Source organism: Larus michahellis, chromosome 7 (genome assembly GCF_964199755.1).
Source record: "Larus michahellis chromosome 7, bLarMic1.1, whole genome shotgun sequence".
NCBI lineage: Eukaryota > Metazoa > Chordata > Aves > Charadriiformes > Laridae > Larus > Larus michahellis.
Window position 1 is genome coordinate 43,950,796 of NC_133902.1, and position 22,130 is coordinate 43,972,925.

A 22,130-nucleotide genomic window follows, 5' to 3' on the forward strand; every position below is an offset into this window, starting at 1 on the left:
CCCTGAGGTCCCTGCAGTGGATAGGAGGGACCTTCCCTTGCAAAGCTGCTCCCCTGCTCAAGGAGAAGCTCTTGTGCAGCCTCTCGGCAGCTCATGAGCATCACGGCAGACAGGGCATTTGCACTGCCATCCTCTCTGTCCAGTAAAGGAGGACAAAAACACCCTTTTCCACCAAACCTAGCTGCTGTCAGGCAGGGAGATGGTCTCCACACACGTGCTGGCCAGACACCGACTCCAAGGCAGGGTTGCATTTTGCAGACTCACAAGGTACCACATGGGGAGCAGGAACACAGCAGGCCAGCAGACCAGTGACACCAGTTCCTCCCTTCTCATAGAACTGGGACCAGTAACAACAAAAGGCCCAACTCCCATTGCCGCTCGTTGGGCCCAGTGTTTACCACAGCCCCAGGACAAAAGCTGAACGGGCCCAAATTTGCGTGTGATGCATCAGGAAACGTGTGCTATGAACAGAAGGGAGCGGGGAGGGGGAAGATGACAGTTTTCTGGCATCCCATTTAATTTATTCCAACTTTATGCAGCTCAGCTTTTCCAAAAGAGAAAAAGAAAAACACAAAAGAAAAACTTCCTGATTCCTAAACAAACCAAAAAGTACAAATTGCAGATGAGAGCCAGCATGTGCAAGGTTTACATGAAAAAGCAGAACACCCTCGGATGTTAACAGAAAACAGGTAGCATCATTTGTACAGTTACTTGGCTTTGCATGCAGGTGTGTTTTCTTTCTCTCTCGCGTGCTCTCGCTCCCTCTCACACACAGCCACGTGCACACACCCCACTCCTGACTTTCCAAAGCGGGTCCTTTCCCCATCTCCTCCACTGCCACATCCAAACCCCTGCGAAGTCATGAGTGGCTTAATTTGCAGAGACCACCTGTGCCCTTCGCACTTGGGATCTGAAATGCGGGGCCAAGAAGGGGGGAAAAAAAAGCAAGAAACCCCATTGCTCCCCTTCCTCCACAGCCTGTTGGGCTTTTTGCTTTTCCTTTTCCAGATCAAAGTCCCTGCATGACGGGGGATCAGCAGCGGGGACCCCAATGTGGTGTTTTTCCAGCACCACTTGGTGTTTCTGGGGTGTGCTGGCAGTCACCACAGGCTGGTCTCATCCCTGCAGGTCATGGTCATGGTCATGGTCAGGTAGCTTTTGCCCCACCATGCAGGCATAGGGTGCTCCCAGCCAGCACCCACACTCACCAAGGAATGCCCTTCCTCCACCCTATTCAACCTAACCCTGCAGAGGACCTGGGATCTGGAGGATGTTTGCTACTCAGAAGCATTTGCCAGAAATTGGGATGCTTTATTCCCCCCCTCCTGCTTGATTTCATTTAAGAAAAGCCCAAGATTTTTACTGTAAGGAGAGGATTTTTGCAATTGCTCTGCAAATGGTATTTGTATTAAAAAGGAGAGAAAAAAAAAAGGAAGAAAATAATAAAATCTCCTTGCTTAGGCGATGGGGAAGTTATTTATTCTCAGCATCGGTGTGTTCTGTACAGAAAGAAATCAACAGGTGAAATAACAGCAGACACATCTCTCCTCAGAGTGGCATGCCCAGCGCAAAACCTCTCAGAGCGCCTGGAATTGCTTGGATTTAATCTATACAAATGTGTGTGTGGGCAGAGGGGTGCGTGTGTGTCAGGGCCTTTACAAAGCAAGATATATACTGTAATTTACTTACAAAAAAAAAAAAAAAAAAGAAAAAGTATGTGCTGAATAGCAGATGCTCACTCCAGTCCCAAACAAAAATGGAGGGACAAAGGCAGCTGCTTGGGAGTGCAGGTTTTAGATGGGTTTTTTCCTATCTAGAAACAAAGAAAGAATGAAAGAGAGAGAGGGAAAGAGAGAGAGAGAGAGAGAGAGACACTCCCTGGCTTGTTATCCTAAATCTACACAGGCATCCTTCCACCCAGCCCCAGCACGTTCACTTTAGCTCCCTCAGCATAAGTTGATCCTAAGAAATACTGGGCAATAGCCCTTCAAATCCCCTGGAAAATCAAGCCTTTAGCTTTGCCTTCATCCAAAGGCCCCATCCTCCTGGACCAGCAGCTGGAGGCGGGTCCCTGTGGGGCTGGCGGAGCCCCAGCACTAGGAAGGGAAGCACCTAGGGGTGGGGTTTTTTTTGGAGGGGAACTGTCTCATCCTTGGCCCTTTCCCTTACTGATGCCTCCTTGGGGGATGCATCCCGACCACGTCAGCATGTTCCAGCTGGGAAGCCGGGGGCTTTCCTCCTTCCCTCCCTCCCACACCACATCCCATGCCAGGACCGATGGCCGGGCTGGGGCGCAGGGGACTGGCAGGACGCAAGAGGCAGGCGACACAGTATTTACAGTCTTTGGTCTTGGGGAAGGGAGGGAAAGAGGGGGAAAGGGTGGGTTGTTTCTTTTTCCTTTGTTTTTTGTCCCAGTCCCGCCCGTAGCAAGGGGTTTTGTCCCCTGGGATGTGTCGGGGAGCACAATGGTGCTCTGTGCTGGAGGGTGCGGGAAGATGCCACAAAGCAGCAGGGAGGGCAGGGCCGTGGAGCGAGGAGCAAAAAAGACCAGTTCTCTGGCTTACATTGGGTGAAAGACTATAGGAAAGCAGTCCCTTCTCCTTGCAACCCCCCCACCGCCCTTCCCCTCCTGTTATCCCTCCCCTCCCCAGGAGCCGGGCAGCAGGGGAAGGAGGGCAGCACGCAGGACCCAACCCCAGTCTCTTCCAGAGCCTAAAGAGACACGCTGAAACCCATGTAAAATCCAGCACTGGGGCCACGGCGAACCGCCTCCAGCAAGCAGGATCACGTCCGTCTACTGGCTCCGCAGGGCATGTGCTCCCCGGTCCTCCTGCTCGTGGGCTGTGTAGAAGAGGTGGCACTCGGGGTCCCCGCGGATGGTGGGTGCGCCCTGGATCACCTTCCCGTGGATGGGGTCCACGCACCAGCACTCGCCACGCTGCCCGTTCACCGACATCTTGCACTGCATTAGAGAGGGACAGGGCAGGCATCAGCTGAGGAAATGGAGGGACAAAACCCCCTTCCCAGCCCCACCAGCCCACAGCCCGAACACAGGCAGAGCTGGGGTTTCTCCGGCAATTCGGCACTGGTTTGGATTCAGGCAAGATTCAGGGATGCTGCACCCAGATGCCACGGGGTCTGTGCTGCACCAGTGTCACTGCTCCAGCGGTCCAGGCTGAGGGCTGGACCTCTTCCCCCACGGGCTGTGCCAGGGACCAAAAAGCTGATTTTAATGAACCACAACGACAATTGTCCCTGAGATGCATCACCCTCTATCAGCTGTGGATGAAAGCACCCACAGAGTCAAAAATCCCTGGGGGAAGAGAGATGAGACAGACTGACAGAGGGGCTGCATAAGCTTCACTTTGCTTGCAAATTAGGCTGAATAAACTAAATGTAGATTGGATATTAGGAAAAATTTCTACACCGAAAGGGTTATCAAGCACTGGAACAGACTGCCCAGGGAAAGTGGTGGAATTGTCATCCCTGGAGGTATTTAAAAGATAGACGTGGTGTTTAGCAACATGGTTTAGTGATGGTTTTTGTCAGTGTTATGTCGATGGTTGGACTTGATGATCTGAAAGGTCCCTTCCAACCTAGACAATTCTATGATTCTATGATTTTTAAATGTGAGAGCAAGGCCCCCATAGCCAGACCCAAACATGTTTCCAAACAGGGTCTCACTCTGTCCCAGCACAGAGGTAGGGACTGTGTGCATCTGGGCCCAGACTCTGCTTCCCTGGGTTAGAGAGAAGCTTCTCGCCCTGATGGTTATCATCTATATCCTGCCCTGGCAGGGCTGCAGGCACTTTGAACCTGATGCTCATCCCTCCAGCCCCACCAGATACAACTCTGAATAGGAGACACAGAGGTTACTCCAGCAGGCTGGGCTCTCCATGCACACTGTAAAGCTGAATTCAAGCCATTTTTTGCATCTGGACTGAGGTCAAAATGCAGCCTTGTTCATGGGAATAAAAAGCATGAAAAGAGAGGGGGAAAAAAAAAGTCTCCCCAGGAGGAGAGTGCATCCAGGCACCCTCTGCCCGAGTGCTGGCCCACGGGAGGTGGGAGCAACTAGGAATGCTTTTATTGGCATCCCATTTCCAGAAAATGAAAAGGACCTGATGCTCAGCTCTGGAAACACAGATGGAGGGAAATGGGTATCGCTTCACATTTGCCTTGTTTTCCCTTAGCCAGGACAGGGTGGGGGGGGGGAGAAAAGAAAGCAATTTTTGTCCCCTCTCTTTTTTCTGCAGCAGTCACCAGTGTGTAACCCATCTGCAGGCTGACTTTTTTCTCAGGCACAAGGAGCAGCATAGACCGTCTTGTCTTTGGTAGCACACGATGCATTGCTGCATCGCCCAGGCTCGGTCCCCAGGCACAGCTCATCTCCTTACAGGGAATTTGCCAGCTCTGCTCCATGCACCCCTCCTACATGTGCCCATGCTGGGGGGTACAGACAGGCCCCAGGGCTCTTCAGGGGGAGGCAGCGGGTGAGGGTCCGGTGAGGACAGGGAGGAGAGAAGGGATGGAGGGAAATTATTTCAGAGCATCCTACTTTTTTTAATGCTTTTTTTGGTTTTTTAATGCTGCTGGATCAAGGGATAGAAGTAGCCCTGAGAAAAAGGCTTAACCCTGAAAACTGCAGGTTTTCTGGGGTTTCCTCCAAGGGCTTAGTTACACATAGCTGTATGGGGTGCTTGTATCCTGGTACTATTCACACGTGGCTGCCAGTCAACCCTGGACATCCTGGTGTTTTGCTGCCCAAGAGGTTTTTCCTGGCATTTTTTCCCCATGTCTCAGCTGCTGACACCTGCTGGTTTTGCACGAATTTAGCCAAGAAGCCAAAATTCAGACACACATTAAGTTGTCTGAATCCCTTTGGGTCCCATAAATATTTTCAGAAACATGCTGCCCCCCAACCCCCACCTCGCCTGGAAGGAATCTCTCCTGGAGCTGTGGGTCCAGCCTCAATTTGTGGAGGAAAACCAGTAAAGTGCACCTTCCTGACCCCAGGAAAAGTGCCTTCTGCTTTGTCTGCAGGACGGGCCAGCATTCAGCCCCTCTCTGCTTTTCCCCTGTAGTGGGGCCCAGCCAGGACAAGACTTGGCTCAAAGCAGATGAAAATAGACCTGGACAGATAAGCAGCTCTGGCGGGGAAGAAGCAGCCCTGAGCTGCTGCGTGTCCCCCTTGGCTGCGCATGGCGGGGATGTGCGTTGAGGGGCTGCTGCTGGGAACGCAGCCAGCCTTGGGGCTCTGGGTCTCCCCACTTGCCTGTTTGAGATTGTACAAGCCATGCTTGTCGCAGTTGGGGATGTGGAGGGAGTAGAGGTGTTCCAGGGGACCTCGCTCATCCGGCAGCCGCATAGTGGAGATGCGTTCCAGGACCTGATCCAGCTCCTGCTGACAAGGGGTCTGAAAAGAGCCAAGAAAGCAGAAAACAAACAAAACCATCAGGGCAACGGGATGACTCATAGTATCAACACTTTGGACAGCAGAAACACCAGTAAGAATGAACACCTGCGTGCACCTCCTCAGGACACAGGTTTGCCACTGGGCCCTGCTGCTGACTGCACCTGCAGGCACCCGAAGCCATGTCCACACATGCCGAGGTGGGGAGACATCCACATCTCTCCCATGTGCTTCATGTGGCCAAGAGCCAACACGACACCAGGTCACAGGCCCTGGAGGCACAGAGGAGGAGACGCCTCAGAGATGCTCCCATGGGTCCCACTGGTGGTGACAAGTGATGTGAAGCAGGACTAATTCAGACAGACTAGGAGGGTTTCCATGAACATAGCCCAGATCCTGCACCTGTGATGCAAGTTTTGGCCCAGAAGTGCAACTCAAAAGCATTTTGAGACCCCATGGATGTGGAGGGGAAGCCCCAGGAAAGAGAGCACCCAACAAAGCCAGTCTCTGGAGGCATCTCTTGCTCCACAGCAACCCCAAGCCAGGGCTCCCGGCCAAGGCAGCCTTGTTGAATTATGCCTGATGTGAGCCGGAGCGAGTCCACATCTCTCTGCTTTTGCAGTTGCTGGTTTTTTTTTTCCAAAGGAGCAGCAGCAGTGTGGGAGCTCTCTAAGTTGATGGTACCTGCACCTTATTTTGAACCTCTGTTCCTTGGAGGGGGTGAGGACTCTTTTAAAGCCCCTTTCTGTCCCTGCACTCCCCAGATATAAATACTCAATATGTTTATACAGATATGTATTATGGACCTTTCGGGGTGGCTTTCCATCCCCATCCCATCTAGTTGCCTTGACCAAGCTGCCCACTAGAGGGAAACCACGGCCAAGGACTGGAGGGTAGAGAGACAGGGACGGGGAAGAAGGGGACAGGGAGGACTCCGGGCACTCTCCCTGCCATGTGACAGCCCCACAGCCCATCCTCGGGGGCTCTGGGCCCCCCCCCTCAACCTGGACCGGGGCTGCCCTGCAGCAGGCAGACACCCTGCGACCCCCCAAATCCCCTTGGGCCATCCCTGGCACTTGCTTAGGGAAAAAGGGTGTGAGAAAGCCCGTCCGTGGGCAAAGGGCAGGCTCGCACCCCTGCGGAGGTAGGTGTCGAGCCAGCAGGACCCCCCTTCTCCGGCTCTGCTGTCAGGAGGTGAAGCTGCAACGAAAATAACACCTCCTTGCCAGCACATCAAAGTTCATCAGATGGTGTGTTCGGCCTCAACTTCAGGCCAAAACAAACGTTTTGCTTTCCCTTTTTTTCTCTCCCCCCTTTTTTCCTTTTTTCTTTCTTTTTTTTTTTTCTTTTTAAGACCGTTTGTTACAAATGTCACTAAGGCTTTTGCATTCAGCATTTCCCTGGTGAGTCCGCAGTGGCCTCCATTAGCTCCCCATGAACCCCTGCCCTCTCACCCTGCCCGTCGACAGCCGTGACTTCTTCGAGTCCTCGTGGTTGTGATGGGGCTTGCCGACTTTGCCCATCTGCCGCTGCTGCTCGTTCACCTTCTCCATCATGACCGCCAGCTCCTTCATGCCTGTCTTCACAGGCTTCCTCCCACCGGCTCCACTCAGGATCCCTGTGGTGCCATCCACATGGTTCTCAGCAAGGATGCTCTCGGACCGGTCATCGCCATTATCTGCAGGAGACGGGGCAGACAAGGAAAGGGTCAAGCTCAACCAGGCACTCCCTCACGTGTTCATCCCGTCCTGGATCGCTTTCAAGAATGGCTGGTTACCAAGCCATAAAAATCCTTGCATGCAAAAATTTTAAATTGCATTAGCCCTTTCATCTGGAAGGTGAGAATAGATCCTTTCATTCTGGAGTTATTACCACACTAAAAGACAGTTTAGAGAGCAGGGGAAATCACTGCTGGAGAAGTTCTTTCTGGTTTTTCTTTGACCTTCTAAATTACTTCCCGAAGAATGTAATTTTCCCATCAGAAGTCCAGTTGGGTTAGGGATGCCAAGTGTACTTCGGCTCCAAAACTTAAAACCACAGTGATTAGTAACAATACCTTGAGTCCATCTATCATCCCCCAGAGTATCTCCAGGAATACTTACTCAATATTAATGTGCTAAAATAAATTCTCAGGCCTACTTTCAAAAATGCCTTGCCTCTGTTTTATGGCCACCCTAATTTCCCTCGGAGATCCTGCCATTCCAGTGATCCTCCTTGCCGTATCGTCTTTCACGTCGTTTGTCATACAGTGCATTACTCATTTATCTTCTACCTACTTCTGCATTTGGCCACTTCTGCTGACCGTGGAACAGCCCCACATGTCCTGGGCCCAACTCTGCCACTGCTCCAAGCCACAAGACCCCCAGCTAGATCAGCCATTTCAAAATCAGATAGCAGAAATCTGGGGCTGAACACTGGACTTTTTCCACCTCCTCCACTCTCTGCTTTGTGCATTTTTGCAGTTCACTGGGTGCCTTTTCTAAGAGCAACCCTTGCCAAAGTAGGACACGATGGTTGCAATGCTGCAAAGTCCCTTTGGACTTTGCAGTGGCAATGAGGACAGATCTCAATTCCTCCTGCTTGCTCCAGAACCCCAGAAGGTGACAGCTGACCCCTCCGTGGTGCCTGGTCTGATCTGGCTGAGCAAGCACGTCTAACTGTATACGGATCTAACATTGAAGCTGGCCCTGCTTTAAGCAGGGGCTTGGACCAAGACCTCCAGAGGTTCTTTCCAGTCCAAATTATGATTCAACCCATGCACACACATCACCTCTCGCTGCAATAACCCAGGCTAAGTACGTCTCTGTGTACAGGAGCTCCTCAGCAGCTCCACAGGTCCCATACCAGTGACAGAGCACACCATTCTGGTACTACAGTGGTGACAAACATGAAGTGTCCTTTAGCACATGCCAAGGAGGAACTGTAGCACCCAGCCTCCCCACATCAGCATTCTCTCTGGCACCTCCAGTTTCAGCTTTCCAGCGCTCCAGAGTTCAGGCACGTATATAGAAGTAAAGAAATCACGTCAAACTGTGCATGACAGAAGGCAAGCAATGCTTTAGCTCACGTAACAATGCTTAATTTATGTATCCCTCCTGCTTCTTGGAAGACCAAACACACAGAGCATTTAAAGATTTTTAACATTTCCTTTTTTCAGAAGCTGCATCGTGATGCTTTGTCAAAGCATAGCTCTACTGTCATGACAGAGAGTGAAAAATCATAATGGCAAGGGTTTTATTTCTGCCACAGCTTTCCAAGCTCTTTTCAGGTGTGACAACCCCAAGCTCAACACGGTAAACTGCAAGAAGAATTTTGTCTGAACTTACTCAGCAAATGCCTGCAGACTGATGGCAAGAGAACAGCCCAAGTGAGCTGGATCAAAGAGCCACCCCAGCCCAACACGCCATCCACAAGAGACCACCAGCAGCTGCTCGGGGACACACGTCGGAAGGACCACTCCCAGTCTGTACTGCGGACCAGCAGTAAAAGCACTTTCATGGCTGGAGACTGCAACTGACCCAGAGGATTTAAAAGCCACCGACAGGCCCATCCCTCAATGGATTTGTCTAATATACTTTTGAACTTCCTCACCATTTTGGCCTCGGATCTCCCAATACTGGGACCATCCCACTTCCCAGAAATACTAAATGCATTTGGTCTGCAGGTTTTTAGCTGCTTAGGTAGCAACTGAAAAGCAAACACGGGGCAAAACCAAGCTGGCAAAGTCCATGACTTTCCTCAATACTGGTTCCAGATGAGAACTGGGACCAGGTTTGATAGCCAGATGCGCGAGCTCGAAGTCTGGGCTGCTGCCTGGCGATTGCTGTCTGGCTGTCATCCTAGGAGCCGGACAAGGAATATTTTGAGCAGGAATCTTCTGTTTATACACCAGTCTCCCCGTTAATTAGAAACACATAGTGAGAAGAGAGAAGGCCATGAGGCCGCCCTTCAGACAGGATCAAATGAAAAAGCACCGTGCAAGAGACGGGCAAGGCTGGCCAGGCTCTGATCCACAATGAGCTGCTTAGGAGGGTTTTAGCCTTCCAGTAGTCTTTTGTGCCCCTCTCCCTGGTGTCCCACCAAGCTGTCAACAGCAGAAGAACAAGCGCAGCAGCAGGGCAGCATCTCAGACACTTTGCAGTCCCCTGCTTCATTGAGAAAACCAGTGGTACAAACTGACGGAAAAGCAGCAAACTGGAAGCAGTGCCTTCCCCCATCGATTCTCACTCCCTCCTGCCTCCAACTAAAATATATAGACATCTGCCCAAATAAGCACTGCACTAGTAAATGAAGGCGAGCTGGTAAGCCTCTTGTCGGCTGATTCATTCACAAAACCTGCTTCTGATAATATTTTCGCTCATTTTTCTCACTTTCCAATGCTAACAAATGTCAGCCCAAAGAAAACCACCGAAGGGAGCAGAGTGTGCAAGCCCATGTGCATGAACACACCCAGGGGCAGGAGAGATCGGTCTTGGCTCCCCGGGCACCATCACAGGAGCAAGGCTGGAGCAGAGGCCAGGAAGGTCTAGCTGCTATCGACTGCAAGCTCTCCTCCCCAAGGCCGAGACAGCCACAGGGAGCCGTACCGTCGCCCTGACGCTGAGCTGGCTTGATCCACATGGGGCTGATGCCAGAGCCCCACCACAGCTTTTCCTCTCCCAAACCTGGTGCTGCTCTTAGGATGAGTTCTCCTGACTTGGGGCCTGCAGGGATGGCTCCATCCCTGGGGAAAGGGAGACAGGACAGAATAAGTTGGCCCCATGTGCAAAGCACCAGCATTTCCTTCACAGATGAGCTGCGCACACAGGAGCATCAGGTGTGACAGACCACATTTCAAAGAGCAAACGGGACAAGTAGCAATGACAAGAGTGAAGACATCAAGCCTTAAGAGTGAAGACATCAAGCCTCAAGGTTGGGAGAACACAGAGCATGCCATGAGCCAAGCAACGCCTTTTACGGCCAGATAATGCTTTTTAACACTGCCCAAAAGAAGCAAATTGGGCGTGCTTGCTTATGACTATCCATGAACCAATTAAGACACCCATCAACCCTACCGGCGTGGGATGGGCAGGTATGCAATTGCCTCAGATATACAACCCTAATCCGTTTGTCATCCTGGCAAACGCCCTTTTGCTGACCAATTTCAATTCACGCTAAATATATCTGTGAACGACGTGGTGCCAAACTCCAAAACAATTAAGTTTTATAGTTCTTCCATTTTCCTATGGCATGTGGAAAACATCTCCTGTGCTATTTTGGATCAAAAGGTAGAGCACTTTGTGCAGGGTGGGACAAGTGTGGCAGGAATCAAAGCAGATAGCTGAAGTTCTCCTGAACACTGATGTGGAGCCCATGAAACACCTCTCTCCATGCCAAGAAAATGACTTCTTTATGGCCTTTTTCAAGGAAAAATCCCATTGGCTTCAATGGGGCGAGGACTTGGCTGAGGTGAAAGCGTGTTCAAATGGCCATCAGCTAACATCTGCACAGTCTCGCCAACAGTTTCAAAAGCGGCTACCAATTTCTAGCGCTGAAATTTTGGGGAATCTGGTTTGAGACCTCTAGGCACCTCCACTGAGACAGCTGAGGAACAGAGGGGCTTGAAAACAACCTGCCACCTCCAGAGCTACAATAAGAAAAAAGCACCACACAAAAAAAGGCAGCTGCCTGAAGTTAAAAATACATCTCTATCCCTTTGAAGAGCCCCGAAGCGTATCTGGGCTGTGGGACGGGATCAAGCCAGTAGCACTCACTTAGCACGAGAGGGCCAGCCTGTATCACGGGGAACATGCACCATGCCAAGGACCGCAGCCACCCTCTCCAGCGCTGCTCTCTCTCGGCTCTTGTTTTCCTTCGACGACAGCTTTCCCGCAGGGTTTCACATGCTTATCTGTTCCAGGGTGTTTGCACAGTGTTTAAGTGCTGATTAAGGTCCCAGACTCGCAGAAAGTTTCACCCAAGTGGCCTTCAACAACCTGCCCAGAGCCCCGCTAGACTCAGGTCCCGGCTGTGTCCCAGGCTGGACGGGGCTTACATCTCCCTCCTGCAGCAACCACAGCCTCCGTGTGCCAGCACTTTTCCCTCTGAAGACATCAAAGTGCTTTGCAGTTCATTAATTACCCTGGAGAGAGAGGTGTTCATCCTGGGTTGCGCACGGTAAAAAACAAAGGCATGGAAAAAATTGTGAGCGTTGTCCAAAGGGCAGGGAATCGATGAGCAAACCCAGGAGCCTGCGCGCTCCTGCCCTGGCACCGCACAGTGCGCAGGGGCGAGAGCACTTGGGGCTGCGGGAATGCAGCATCCAGGGAGTGATTATTCACCCTGAGCAGCGTTGCGTGTCTGTCTAGCTTTTTTTTCTTTTCCTCCAGGATTTACAGCCTCTTGTGGCTGTAAGTTCTACCATTTCAGGACAAGTTAAGCCCCTGTTCTGGGCTTTGCTTGCCACTTTTTATTTTAAGGAGCAGAGCTGCCTGTCCCAGGCTGCCAGGAGCCCAGCACTTGTCCTTCGCAGCCTGAGAGAGCAGACAGAGCCTTTAAACCTGACCTTTAACATGCACAACAGCCATGGCCAGAGAATTTCTTGCAGAAAGGTGGGGATGGAGCAGACAAACCCCGACCACAGCCCCGGTGACCTCTGCCTCATGAGTCTGCAAAGTATTTCTAGGAGAGCCCTGGGCAAAGGTTCAGGTGCAATAGCTCTGGTGTGGGTGTTGTTGACCTGGAGCTCAGATACCTCAGAAAACTTTTGCCAGCAGGGATTATACCGGCGTTGCAATTTCCTCGCAGCAGGAGCTGCCAAGAACAAAGTCCCCCCCAGGCCCTCTGGCCCATCCTACCCCAAAAAGGGACCCAGAGTTTGCTGATTACGGCTGCCAAACTGCAAAGCGCTGAGCCAGGGCGCAGCATCCCTCAGCGCTCAGCTGGCGGCAGGGAGGAAACGCGGGGGACACCGGTATGGTACGTGGTCTGGCCCCAGGCACAATGAAGTTGCGCTACATGCAGCTCTCCGGAGGCAGACGAAACCAAAGCAGCCACTCAAATTTCACTCTTTGCACACACAAAAAAAAACCCAAGACCAAAAAAAACCAAAAAAGAACGTGACTGGGAAATGCCACAGAGGGAGCACAAGCAATGGGTCCTGTAGAGGAGGTGGCGATGGGAGGAGAAGGGATGCAAAAGGATGCAGAGCAGAGAAGAAGCCCCCCCGCCCCAGGAGAACATCTCTCACAAAGGCCAACAGCAGATGCTCAGGGGAGGAGCACAAGAAAGGACACAATTACAGAGCAATCCCTCCCCAGCTCTCCTCCTGGCAATCAGCAGCTCAGGAGCCAAAGGCTGCATCTAGACTGGGTTTAATAGCCACTGACAGGCCTAACTGGGGAGGAATCATGCATGATCCCTTTCTGGATTCAACTACAGGGGTGCCCCCATACCTCTCCTGGTCCCCTCTCTCCAGCCCGCAGCCTGTTCTGCTTAGCCTCATCTGGTTCTGCACAGGCGACACGTGGATGTTTAAGCACTTGATTTGGTGGCAGAGGACGCACAGCCAGCATTCCTGGGCAGCCCAGGGGTGTCCGTGACACCCAGCTTTTGGGAGGGCTGGCAGGAAGGCTGGCCTCCCAAATCTCTCAGAACCACCGGCTCCTACAAGACGCGCAGATGGAGATCAGCACAGAGCATCTCTCCATCTGCCAAGGAGCTCCTCAGGGCAGGTTCCCGGGATTCCCTGCCTGCCTGCGCTCCCCAGGGTTATTTCATCACACCAACTTGATCAGTAACAGCGAGGCAGTTGTACACCACAGCCAGAAAATTCCTGCATTGGTCTCCAAGAGCTTGTTTTACCTCTCTGATAAGCTGTCCACAAAACACCCAGATCCCCTGGGGCCAAAAGCCCTGGGGCTCTGCAAACACCCTTTATTTTGGTGTGAGATCTTTTCAGCCCATCTCTACCAGCAGGGAGGGCAGGACTGGGGAGGGAACGGCATGTTCTGGCCGGGGGGTTGCTTAGCAAGCTCCTCTCCCTGCCCTGAGCGGCTGGCACCAAGGGGTGATCCAAGGGGCACCCAGTGCCTTCCTTTGGCTCGGGCATCCCGCAGGAAATGGTTTATGCTCCTGCAAAGTGTCGGGGACATGAGTCGGAGCAGCGCAGCTTTCAGCAGCCTGCTTCGCTCTCTTTTCTCTGCCCGTTCCTGGTGGCTGGAGAGAGCAACTTGCCCTCCTCCATCCACCTAGGTCCAGAGCCAGAGAAAAACCTATTACCCACTGCACAGCACCCTACAGTTGTGCCTGTGCCCTTTGCACACAAACTCCTCTGGCACCCTGGAGCAAGCACAGAAGTGATACTGAAGTGGAGCTGATGTCAGATGAGGGAAGAGGGATGGAGATGTCCCTTCCCCTGGGCTTTACTTCAAATAGCCTTTTTTTTTTTTTTAAATCATGTTTGTAGCCTGGTTTCCCAAGGATACAGGACTTGTGCAATAACACAGCCTGCCTCTATGTGTTTCTGCATGTGCATGTGTTTGCATGACTGCCTGTCTCCCTATTAGTCCTCCTCCTCCTCCACCTCCCAATATATCTACAAACACGTCAGCAAATGCCAGCTACATCTCAAACAGGAACAGAATTCTCAAAAATAGTAAGTTTCCACCATTTCATGGAAATGTGCAGCCAGGCTGAAGAGAGATAAAATAGCAGGGTTTGTTTTGTTAGCTTTCTTTCCAAACGATTCGACTGATGGGCTGCGTAGCATATCACCAGCCCACTCTGTGTGGGCCCAGCAGAGGACAAACCACCACTGGGGAAGGTCTGCTCCAGCCCTCCTCCTGCCAACAGCGAGCCTGCAAGCGGTGTTTGCGACATCCTGTTCCCTCCCGCGCCAGCCGCTCGCTGCCTGCCAAGAACGATAAGGGAAAAAGCTGTTCAGGTCCCTCAAAAATGCAGGGGGACACTTCAAGTCAACCCAGCTTCCACTTGCAAGCCTGCTTTTCTTTCACCCGCTTCTTCCCCCGAGCGTGGGGCTGCTGAGCATCCCAAGGTGCACCTACAGCAGAGACTCTCCGGACTCACCTAAAAGCTGAGGTGCCAGAGGGTCTCCTCCTGTGGCTGATGACAGTGGTTTTGAGCATGTGCTTAACTTCAACACGTGTGCAGGCAGCTCCCGCAGGGGAAGGACCTTAACGTGTTTGCAAGGTTTTGCTGCGCGAGGCTCTCCGAGCTCCCTGCCACCACAAAAGCATTCCCCCTTGTTAGTGAACCGTATCTCAGCCCTTTCAACACGCTTCTCCGATTAGCCCTCCACAAAGCTGCAACCTTCCCAGCAGAACCAAACGAATTAACTTGAAAACACTTCCAAGCTTAAATTAATTGCACTGCAGCTTCCCGATTTGACCTTGACCCCATCTGTAAAATCCCCAGAGGAGCTGCTACTTAGTCATTAGGGGCTTCTGCCTGAATGAAACAAGCCATTAAGCTTACCAGGCCAAGTCTCTGCTCTCCTTCCCCAGTCACTCACACGCAGCCATATGGCCTTCCGTGCCCCAGCCACCCCAAAAAGCCTGCACTGACTTCCAGGATAAGCTCAGCTCCTAAATTCTCAGTTCCTATCAATTTCCATAACAAAACCAGACCACAAAAACACCTCATTCATTTCCTACAGGTTTTACTGCTGTGTTTGAATTACCTTTATTTCCCTGGTATGTTTTAGGAAACACAGGCTCATCTCTGAGCCCAAGTCCAAGCCCATTGGGGCTTTTGCATCCCACAGTCCGGACTATCCAAGCTTTCCTTACCGCAGCCTCCATGAGGGTGACTGCATGTTAATTATTATCTAGATGATCTCTGTTTGGCATTGGGATGCTGCATCTCCCTCTCCTGCAGCAGAGCCAGAGGCTGGCAGAGTTACAGGAGCTGTGAATCCCAACAAGGCTGATTCCCAGGTACGACACTCTGCAGCCCGCCAGAAAGGGCTGATGAAGGACTGATGATCCGATGGACACACAGTCACAAACAAGAAACCCTTCTCCGAATTCACACTAAACATTTCTGCCTCCCTTACACATTTTTGGAAAAAGTGTAATATACAGGACCTGTTCCGACTCTTCTCCTATTTTAAGATGAATACCTTTTGAGGTGTAGGCAGTGACAAGCAAACACCAAGTTAGCTGGAGAGCGACTGTCAAAAAACAATTTGGACCTGCACCGAGGAAAGATGTGCTGCTGGAGGAAGTGCTCCCATCTGCCCATTGGGGTCTCCAAACCCATGTAATGTGTCTCATGGGTAGGGTGCTTTAGCTAAATACAAGACATCTTGTCCCAAGGAGAGGTGGCTATGGGAAATTTTGTGGTCTTTACCATATGAGAAGCCAGAGGAGATAGTCATGGGGTTGTTTTTGGCAATGCCCTTTGCCTGTTCTAGCTCCTCAGGGATGGCTTAGCTCACCAGGAAGATGTCCTCTGGCTCTGGAAGCCCTTTGGTGCCTGTTCACAACCCCCATCAAGACCAACAGCTGGTGGGGAAGCGACTCTGAACAGGACATGACCAGAAGAGCCTACGGCAGAGTATTTCTGCACACCTTATGGGAAGGCTGTGTGCAGAGCAGCCAAAAGTCCAACCTTCCGCCCAGTTGAAAGGTGGAAGAGCTTCAAAATCAGGAGGAAAAAAAACCATACTGCAAGTAAAGCAAAAAAATACTTTAAACCCCCAAAAGGTCAGAGCAGTGCCCCACCCTGCCTGCGAGAGCCTTCTCTCGCCTATCTCCGGTATTGCTCCACGCCCTTCTCAGCCACATTGGCTTCTCCGGTTATTATGACTATTGCACGCAAATGGAATGAACTTCAGCCATTTGTATTACTAGTTTTTAAATAACATCTCACTTTTTTCCACAGTCGATCTTCCAGATGGCAGCTCAGTCCAGGGCTCCCCTCACCACCCACCCAGATCTCATTGCGCATTTCCTCAAAGTCTGCCTTTTTGAAAAACGCACTATTATTACGATAATTCCTTCCTACCTTCTCCTCCTACCCTGCCAGAGCCCAACAGCAATTACCACCAGTGTCCTTTCAAGGTCTGCTGGACCTACAGTCCCCATCATAGCCGCCTCGCCAAGCACCAGCCTTGAAGCCAACCCTGTGACTGCTTTTTCCCCAGGAACCTGCATTCCCCAGGGACAAAGCACAATTGCCTCCCAATAAAACCAGAGCACTGCACTGTAGGTGGAAAAGAGGCGGTATCTGCTGTAATTTAGTTGTGAGTCTCTTCTGCCCCCCAGCATCTCCCAGCCGCCTCCAGCGCTCACAGACATTATCATTCCCTCCTCATTAGGGCTATTACCGAGTTACCATATCCCACATTTAAGCCCCAAGTTGATCGTGTTTTTTTGCTTGTTTGATGTTCAAGCTAAACAACTTTGCAATTGTTTCAGGTTATGTCAAAATACTTTGTTCATCTGTTCTTGGGGCAATATTTCACTCGGTTTTGCAGTCACTTTGCTGGATTTTGTTAACCCTTGTTTTATCCCTCTCCCAGGTAGGGGCAGAGCTGAATTTGAACCCTCATGTTAGAGTACAGCATGAGAAGAAACTGAACCTGGTCTTGCATGTGTATTTATTGTGCACGTATACTATTTATCTTGCTATGTGCATTTACTGACATAAGGCAACTGCCTCTCTCTAGGCATGAATTCTTAGTTGATACAGCACTGCTATTGAAATAAAGAGGAGTTTTGCCAAAATTAAGACCCGTGGATTTGTCCCACTGCTCAATGACACACGCGCACATGCAGTAACGCCGTGAAGGGCTCAGACTTGTGGACAGGCTACCAGAAAGCAGCAATTTACTGCAGATCGGTTGATCTGTAATAACTGTTTATGGCATACAACAGCCATGCACACGCAAGTAATGCAAGTCACCTTTATGGTCCTTTGGTGACTTCCAACCTCCAGAGTCTACAGCATGGCCAGACCAATGTCACTTGGCCTTCAGCAGGGGAAGTTTCCTCCCACACAGGTGGGAGGGAAGCAGTGCAAGGCAGCCTGCTGCTTCGCCCTGCTGTGTCATCGCTTTGGTCTCTTGCCTTTATAAAGGGGCTGGATCTCACTTTGTTTCCAAACGACTCTGTATTTTGGGCCACCCATGAAGTTGCCCAAGCTCCAGCCTCAGGAGCATGCAGACTCCCGCTGAGCAAAAGGCAGGAAGAGAGAGTCATAAAACTGTGGTAGAGGAAGGAAGAAAAGAAAGGGGAACATCAGTCGGCTGCATTCCCAAGGAGGAGAGAGGCATCGCAAAGCTTAAAAAACAGACCACCACAAAACACAGAGTGATGGAGACAGATGCGATAAGCCAGCTAAACCACTGGAAGGGAAGCTCAGATGTGCAACAGTCAGCTTTCTGCTCAAAGGGCTCCAGACAGCATTTCTCGCACACCCAGGCAGCATGCCCAGCGCCAGTGCCCCAGTGTTTGCCATGCACCTGATCTACACAGCACCCCTTTCCTGGTGGGAGGATCTGGCTACCACCTTAAGGCTTGGAAGATACCCAGGCCTGTGGCAAAGAGCCCTTTAAAGGGTGAGCTGCCGGTATGTGGTGGTGGGGTGGCCCCCCAGTTACAGCAAACCACCCATGCCTGTGTTAACAAGCCAAATAGTTAAAACACCGAGCTTCTGCAAGAAAATGCTGGGGAATCCCCTGGCTTCAAGTGGGATAGGTGTTCACATGGAGCTCAATCCCAAAATGCTGGACAGCTTCAGCTAGCTTGTGGCATACTGATGTTTACGTCCCTCTCCCAACAAACCCTGGACATGGTCTAAGCATGGCCCAGCTGAGCTTCCGCAGCCAAAACCCAGCCAGCTGCTCTGCAGCAGGTATCACTCACCCTAGACATTGCAGGTGTTGTACAGCATGCGAATAACAGGTTCTACCCGGCCTTTATCCATCTTCTTACAGCCGAAAGCATCTCACAGCTCTCTGCTGCATTTTTGAACCCCCAGATTTGCAAAACAAAATGTGGCAGTCATTTAAGGGCATGTAACTCCCCAGGCATAGGGTCTGGGGAAGAAGCACATCAAGAGGACCACCACAACCTCCTGGGAGCACTAAGACGGGAGGCTGTCATTAGATAAATTGCCCTGGAGTGCTATAATTAACCCACCCTCGCTGCTCTCAGACAGACCACCGCAACTGAAAAGCGCCATAACTGCAGCCATTCCGAAGGCAAGGGGGCAGGAGCTGAGAGGACAGTGGGAAACATCAATCCCGAGCACCCACATACCCTCCGAGGGCTTTCATCAGCCCCCAGAACAAAAGCAGGGCTGCACCATTCCCCGTCAGGAAGCGCAGGCACACACGCACCCGCCTCCATCGCACTCGGTCCATAAAACTCCACTTCATTAGAGCCACTGTTGCCACATCTGTTAGTGCTTTAAAGCACGTACATCTGGCTTAATTGAGCAATTGACTTTATTGCTGCTTTATCTCCATTTGCTGAGCAGGCCTTGGGGAGAGGGTTTTGTGCATTTGGGTCTGGTTTTTTTCCTTCTTCCTTTTTAAAAATTTTTCCACTGAAACCCCACCTGAAGCAGGAACAAAAGCCCCTGTGATGGTTGCTCACTTGCTGGGGGCTGCTTTTAGGAAAAGTCTCCCCTCTAGACAATGAACCCCATCCTAAATATTCTGGTATGTCTGCTCCAAAGCTACAGACTCTCAACACACCAATTCCCCCTCCCACTGTCCCTCTGCTCCCCCTGGGAAAAAAATAAAATAAAAATCAGAGTTACTGGCGAAAGGTGTCACAGTACATGCCAGGGAGAAAAGAAAGAAAAGAAAAAGGATCTCGCTGCCCCTGCAGTCTCTGAAACTTTGCCTCTGCCAAGTTACAACAAACAGGAAAAGCAGAATCAAAACACAGCCCCCACGTCCCCCTCCATCCACCCAGCGCAGGCTGCGCTAGTGCCAGCTACCGCTCACAAACAATCACGCTGCGAGCCTCCTCTGGCACATCCTTCCAGGTGGCCTGAAGAACAGAAAAGCCCAGCTCAGGAAGCCTGCATCCGATGCATGGGGCGCTTGAAATCCCTTCCAGGAAGCGCAAAGGTCCTTCGTGCCCCCAGACAGAGGAAAGGTTACCCGCGAGCCCCTTTGCCAGCTCCTACGCTGGAAGATGCTTGTGTTTCCCTGTGAAAAGGAGAAGCCAGGCACGCAGTCGCTGGGAACGGAGAGGAATACTGGCTGCAAAGTTGGCTATTTTCCCACTAAGCCACCCCAAGTGCTTCCCAGACACTGGGAGAACAACGGGACTGGTCCTTCCTGCAGGAAGGAGTCGGGGCACCACTGCTGGGCTGCAGCATCCTCCCAGGGACCCGTGCCCAGCGTCTTTCCTGAGCTTTCAGGCCATGATCTGGCACAGGCAGGTACCAGCGGTGTCTCCAAAGCCTGGCTTTAAAACACTGCCCCAGACAGTATTTCTCTCACTGCAGACTGGGGCTGGGACCGCTCAGTGGGCAGCCCGGCTTTCACCGAGCACCGAATGCACAGCAGATGCATTACACCGGTTGCTGCTAACACACGGGATACAACCCACACATACAGCCCACGGGCTTTATACCTGCTACAAGCAGGAAGACCTGCTGAAACCAGGACTACTGCAGCTTCAGGGTAAGTGGCTGGATGGGAAGTGACGCAGCAATTCCCACCATCTGTTTCAGACACGCAGAAGCAAGCTCCTCAGTGACACCGCTTGGTTTTCATGCCTGTCAGGTACGTTCCTCGCTCCCACCTGTCATCTCCCCAGATGTGCTGCCCTGACTGTCACCTGCTTGTTCTCCTGCCCCCCACCCACAAAGGAGACCCGTTCAGCCAGCGTCACACCTTGGAAGCTCTGGCATTCAACTCTTCCGATGGAAGCAGGCGTCAACGTCCTGCCTGTCCTCCTTCCTACGAGAGTAAGATATTCAAAGCACTGTCAGCTCTCCCAATGCTGCGTTCCAGTTTGATTTCATGCTGCAGTGCCGAGTCCAACCATCTTTTATCCCCACTGCCTGGTATCTTTTCTCAGATGTCTAAACACAAAAGCCACCCCTGAAGCGAGCAAAAAGCAAGGCGTACTAGCAGCAGCCGAATGAGCACCCCTGGTCCTTCCTGCCCCAGTCCAACAAGACTTCAAGCCCAGGAGAAGAAATATCTAAATGGTGAAGTGAAAGCGGGCCAAAAACGTAATTAAGCTCTGCACTTCCTATCCCAAACTGTTAGTGGGTGCTGCTGTGGGTTTGAGAGTTACTCAGGCACTCTTGTTTCACTGGAAAGGAAAACAATCTCATCTTTAAAAAAGGTGCTCTTTTTAAAAAAAGCTCTTCTAGATTCCTTGGGAGGAGGGCAGTAAGTAAATTTCAGTTTCTAAACCTCTCCCTGTCCTTTTCCCTTCCTCCAACAAGGCTTATATGCACAAAGCAAAGACACCTTTCCTATCAAAAAATCTCTCTTTAGGCTTTCTAACTGAACCCAGCTGGGCTTTACCCATGGGAAGACCAACCCAAGTCATCCTCACAAGGACACCCCATCTTCCAAAGGTGGGGAAGGCAGAGAATTTAGATACTGCAGTACATAAAAACCAAAACTGGTAACCAGAGCCTCTGACTGTGTGTCCTCTGCTCAGGGTCCATGCACCCATGAGCCAAGTATGGCTTATATGGAACCCATGTTAACCCCCCCTTCAACTGAGAGCCATGGAGAGGGGACAGCAGAGGGCATCTGCAGCGATGCTCACCAGTGAGAGAGGGAGCGGGCTGCGGTGGTTCCTTGTGAGGAGACCAAAGCAGTCACGAGACCAAAATATAAGCTGACCATGATGCAGAGGCTGAGGGAGGAGCAGCGCAGACCTGCCCAGCTGCACGCAGCTTGCTTGAGGCCCCAGCACATGACTCTTCTTCATGTCTCCCTGCCAAGGCACCAGTGTGCTCTTCCAGCATTGGGCTGCGATCTCCATGATCCACCAGCAGCTACAGCTGTGGTCAGCAGCAGATGTCAGGAGGAGCACAAGGGCTGATCTTTTCCTCTGCTTCTGGAAACCAATGGCGTAGGGATGTTCTGAGCCAGAGGCCGCACAATGGATCTTCATATTTTATAGCCAGCCATTCCTCTATGAATTTCTATACTTCCTTTTAGAAGCCATTTAAATCCAGGACATTTCCAGCTTCCTACGGCAATGACTTTCATGGTTTAATTCTGTGCCCTGCTCCCCAAGATGTGCTGCTTGATCTTTTCATGGGATGCCTAATGAAACTGAGAAACAGTGATCTTCTCATTCCTCCCCCTATTCACAAATTCATAGCTCTCCATCTCAGCCCACAGGAACAAGTCAGCAGAAAGACCTAAACACCAAAGTGCAGGTCTTTGTGGTCCCTTAACCAAGGGGTGACCTTCAGAAAGCAAGGTGCACCTGCTGTGTACCACGCACACCTCCATCATGCCTCCGAAATCAACCGCAGCCCACTCGAGGGGCTGTGAGCCAGGACACCTCTTCTTTAAAGAGAAAAAAAAATGCCCGGCCTTTTCACAAATACAGAAGGCCTTGGCACAAGCCGAGGGCACAGGAACAAAGCCAAGGCACATGGAAAACAGCAGCAGCAGCAGTTCTTACTGCTGCCTGTCTAATTGGAGAGCCGGGACACCACCCCAGAGCGAGGGATTCATTGCAAGCTCCTGACAAGCTGCGCGGGGTATTCCTGA

General features: G+C 51.5%; 1 protein-coding gene across 1 annotated transcript in view; it reads right to left on the reverse strand.

Moving 5' to 3' along the window:
- Positions 1 to 493: 493 nt before the first annotated feature.
- The window catches only part of IGFBP2 (insulin like growth factor binding protein 2), a 65,420-nt gene continuing 43,783 nt past the window's right edge, over positions 494 to 22,130 (reverse strand). Inside the window, exons 2-4 of the mRNA XM_074594567.1 lie at positions 6,868 to 7,091; positions 5,276 to 5,416; positions 494 to 2,962 (exon numbers count right to left, since the gene is read on the reverse strand). Coding sequence (XP_074450668.1) covers positions 2,795 to 2,962; positions 5,276 to 5,416; positions 6,868 to 7,091 — 533 coding nt within the window. The 3' untranslated portion in view covers positions 494 to 2,794. The remainder of the gene's footprint in view (positions 2,963 to 5,275; positions 5,417 to 6,867; positions 7,092 to 22,130) is intronic.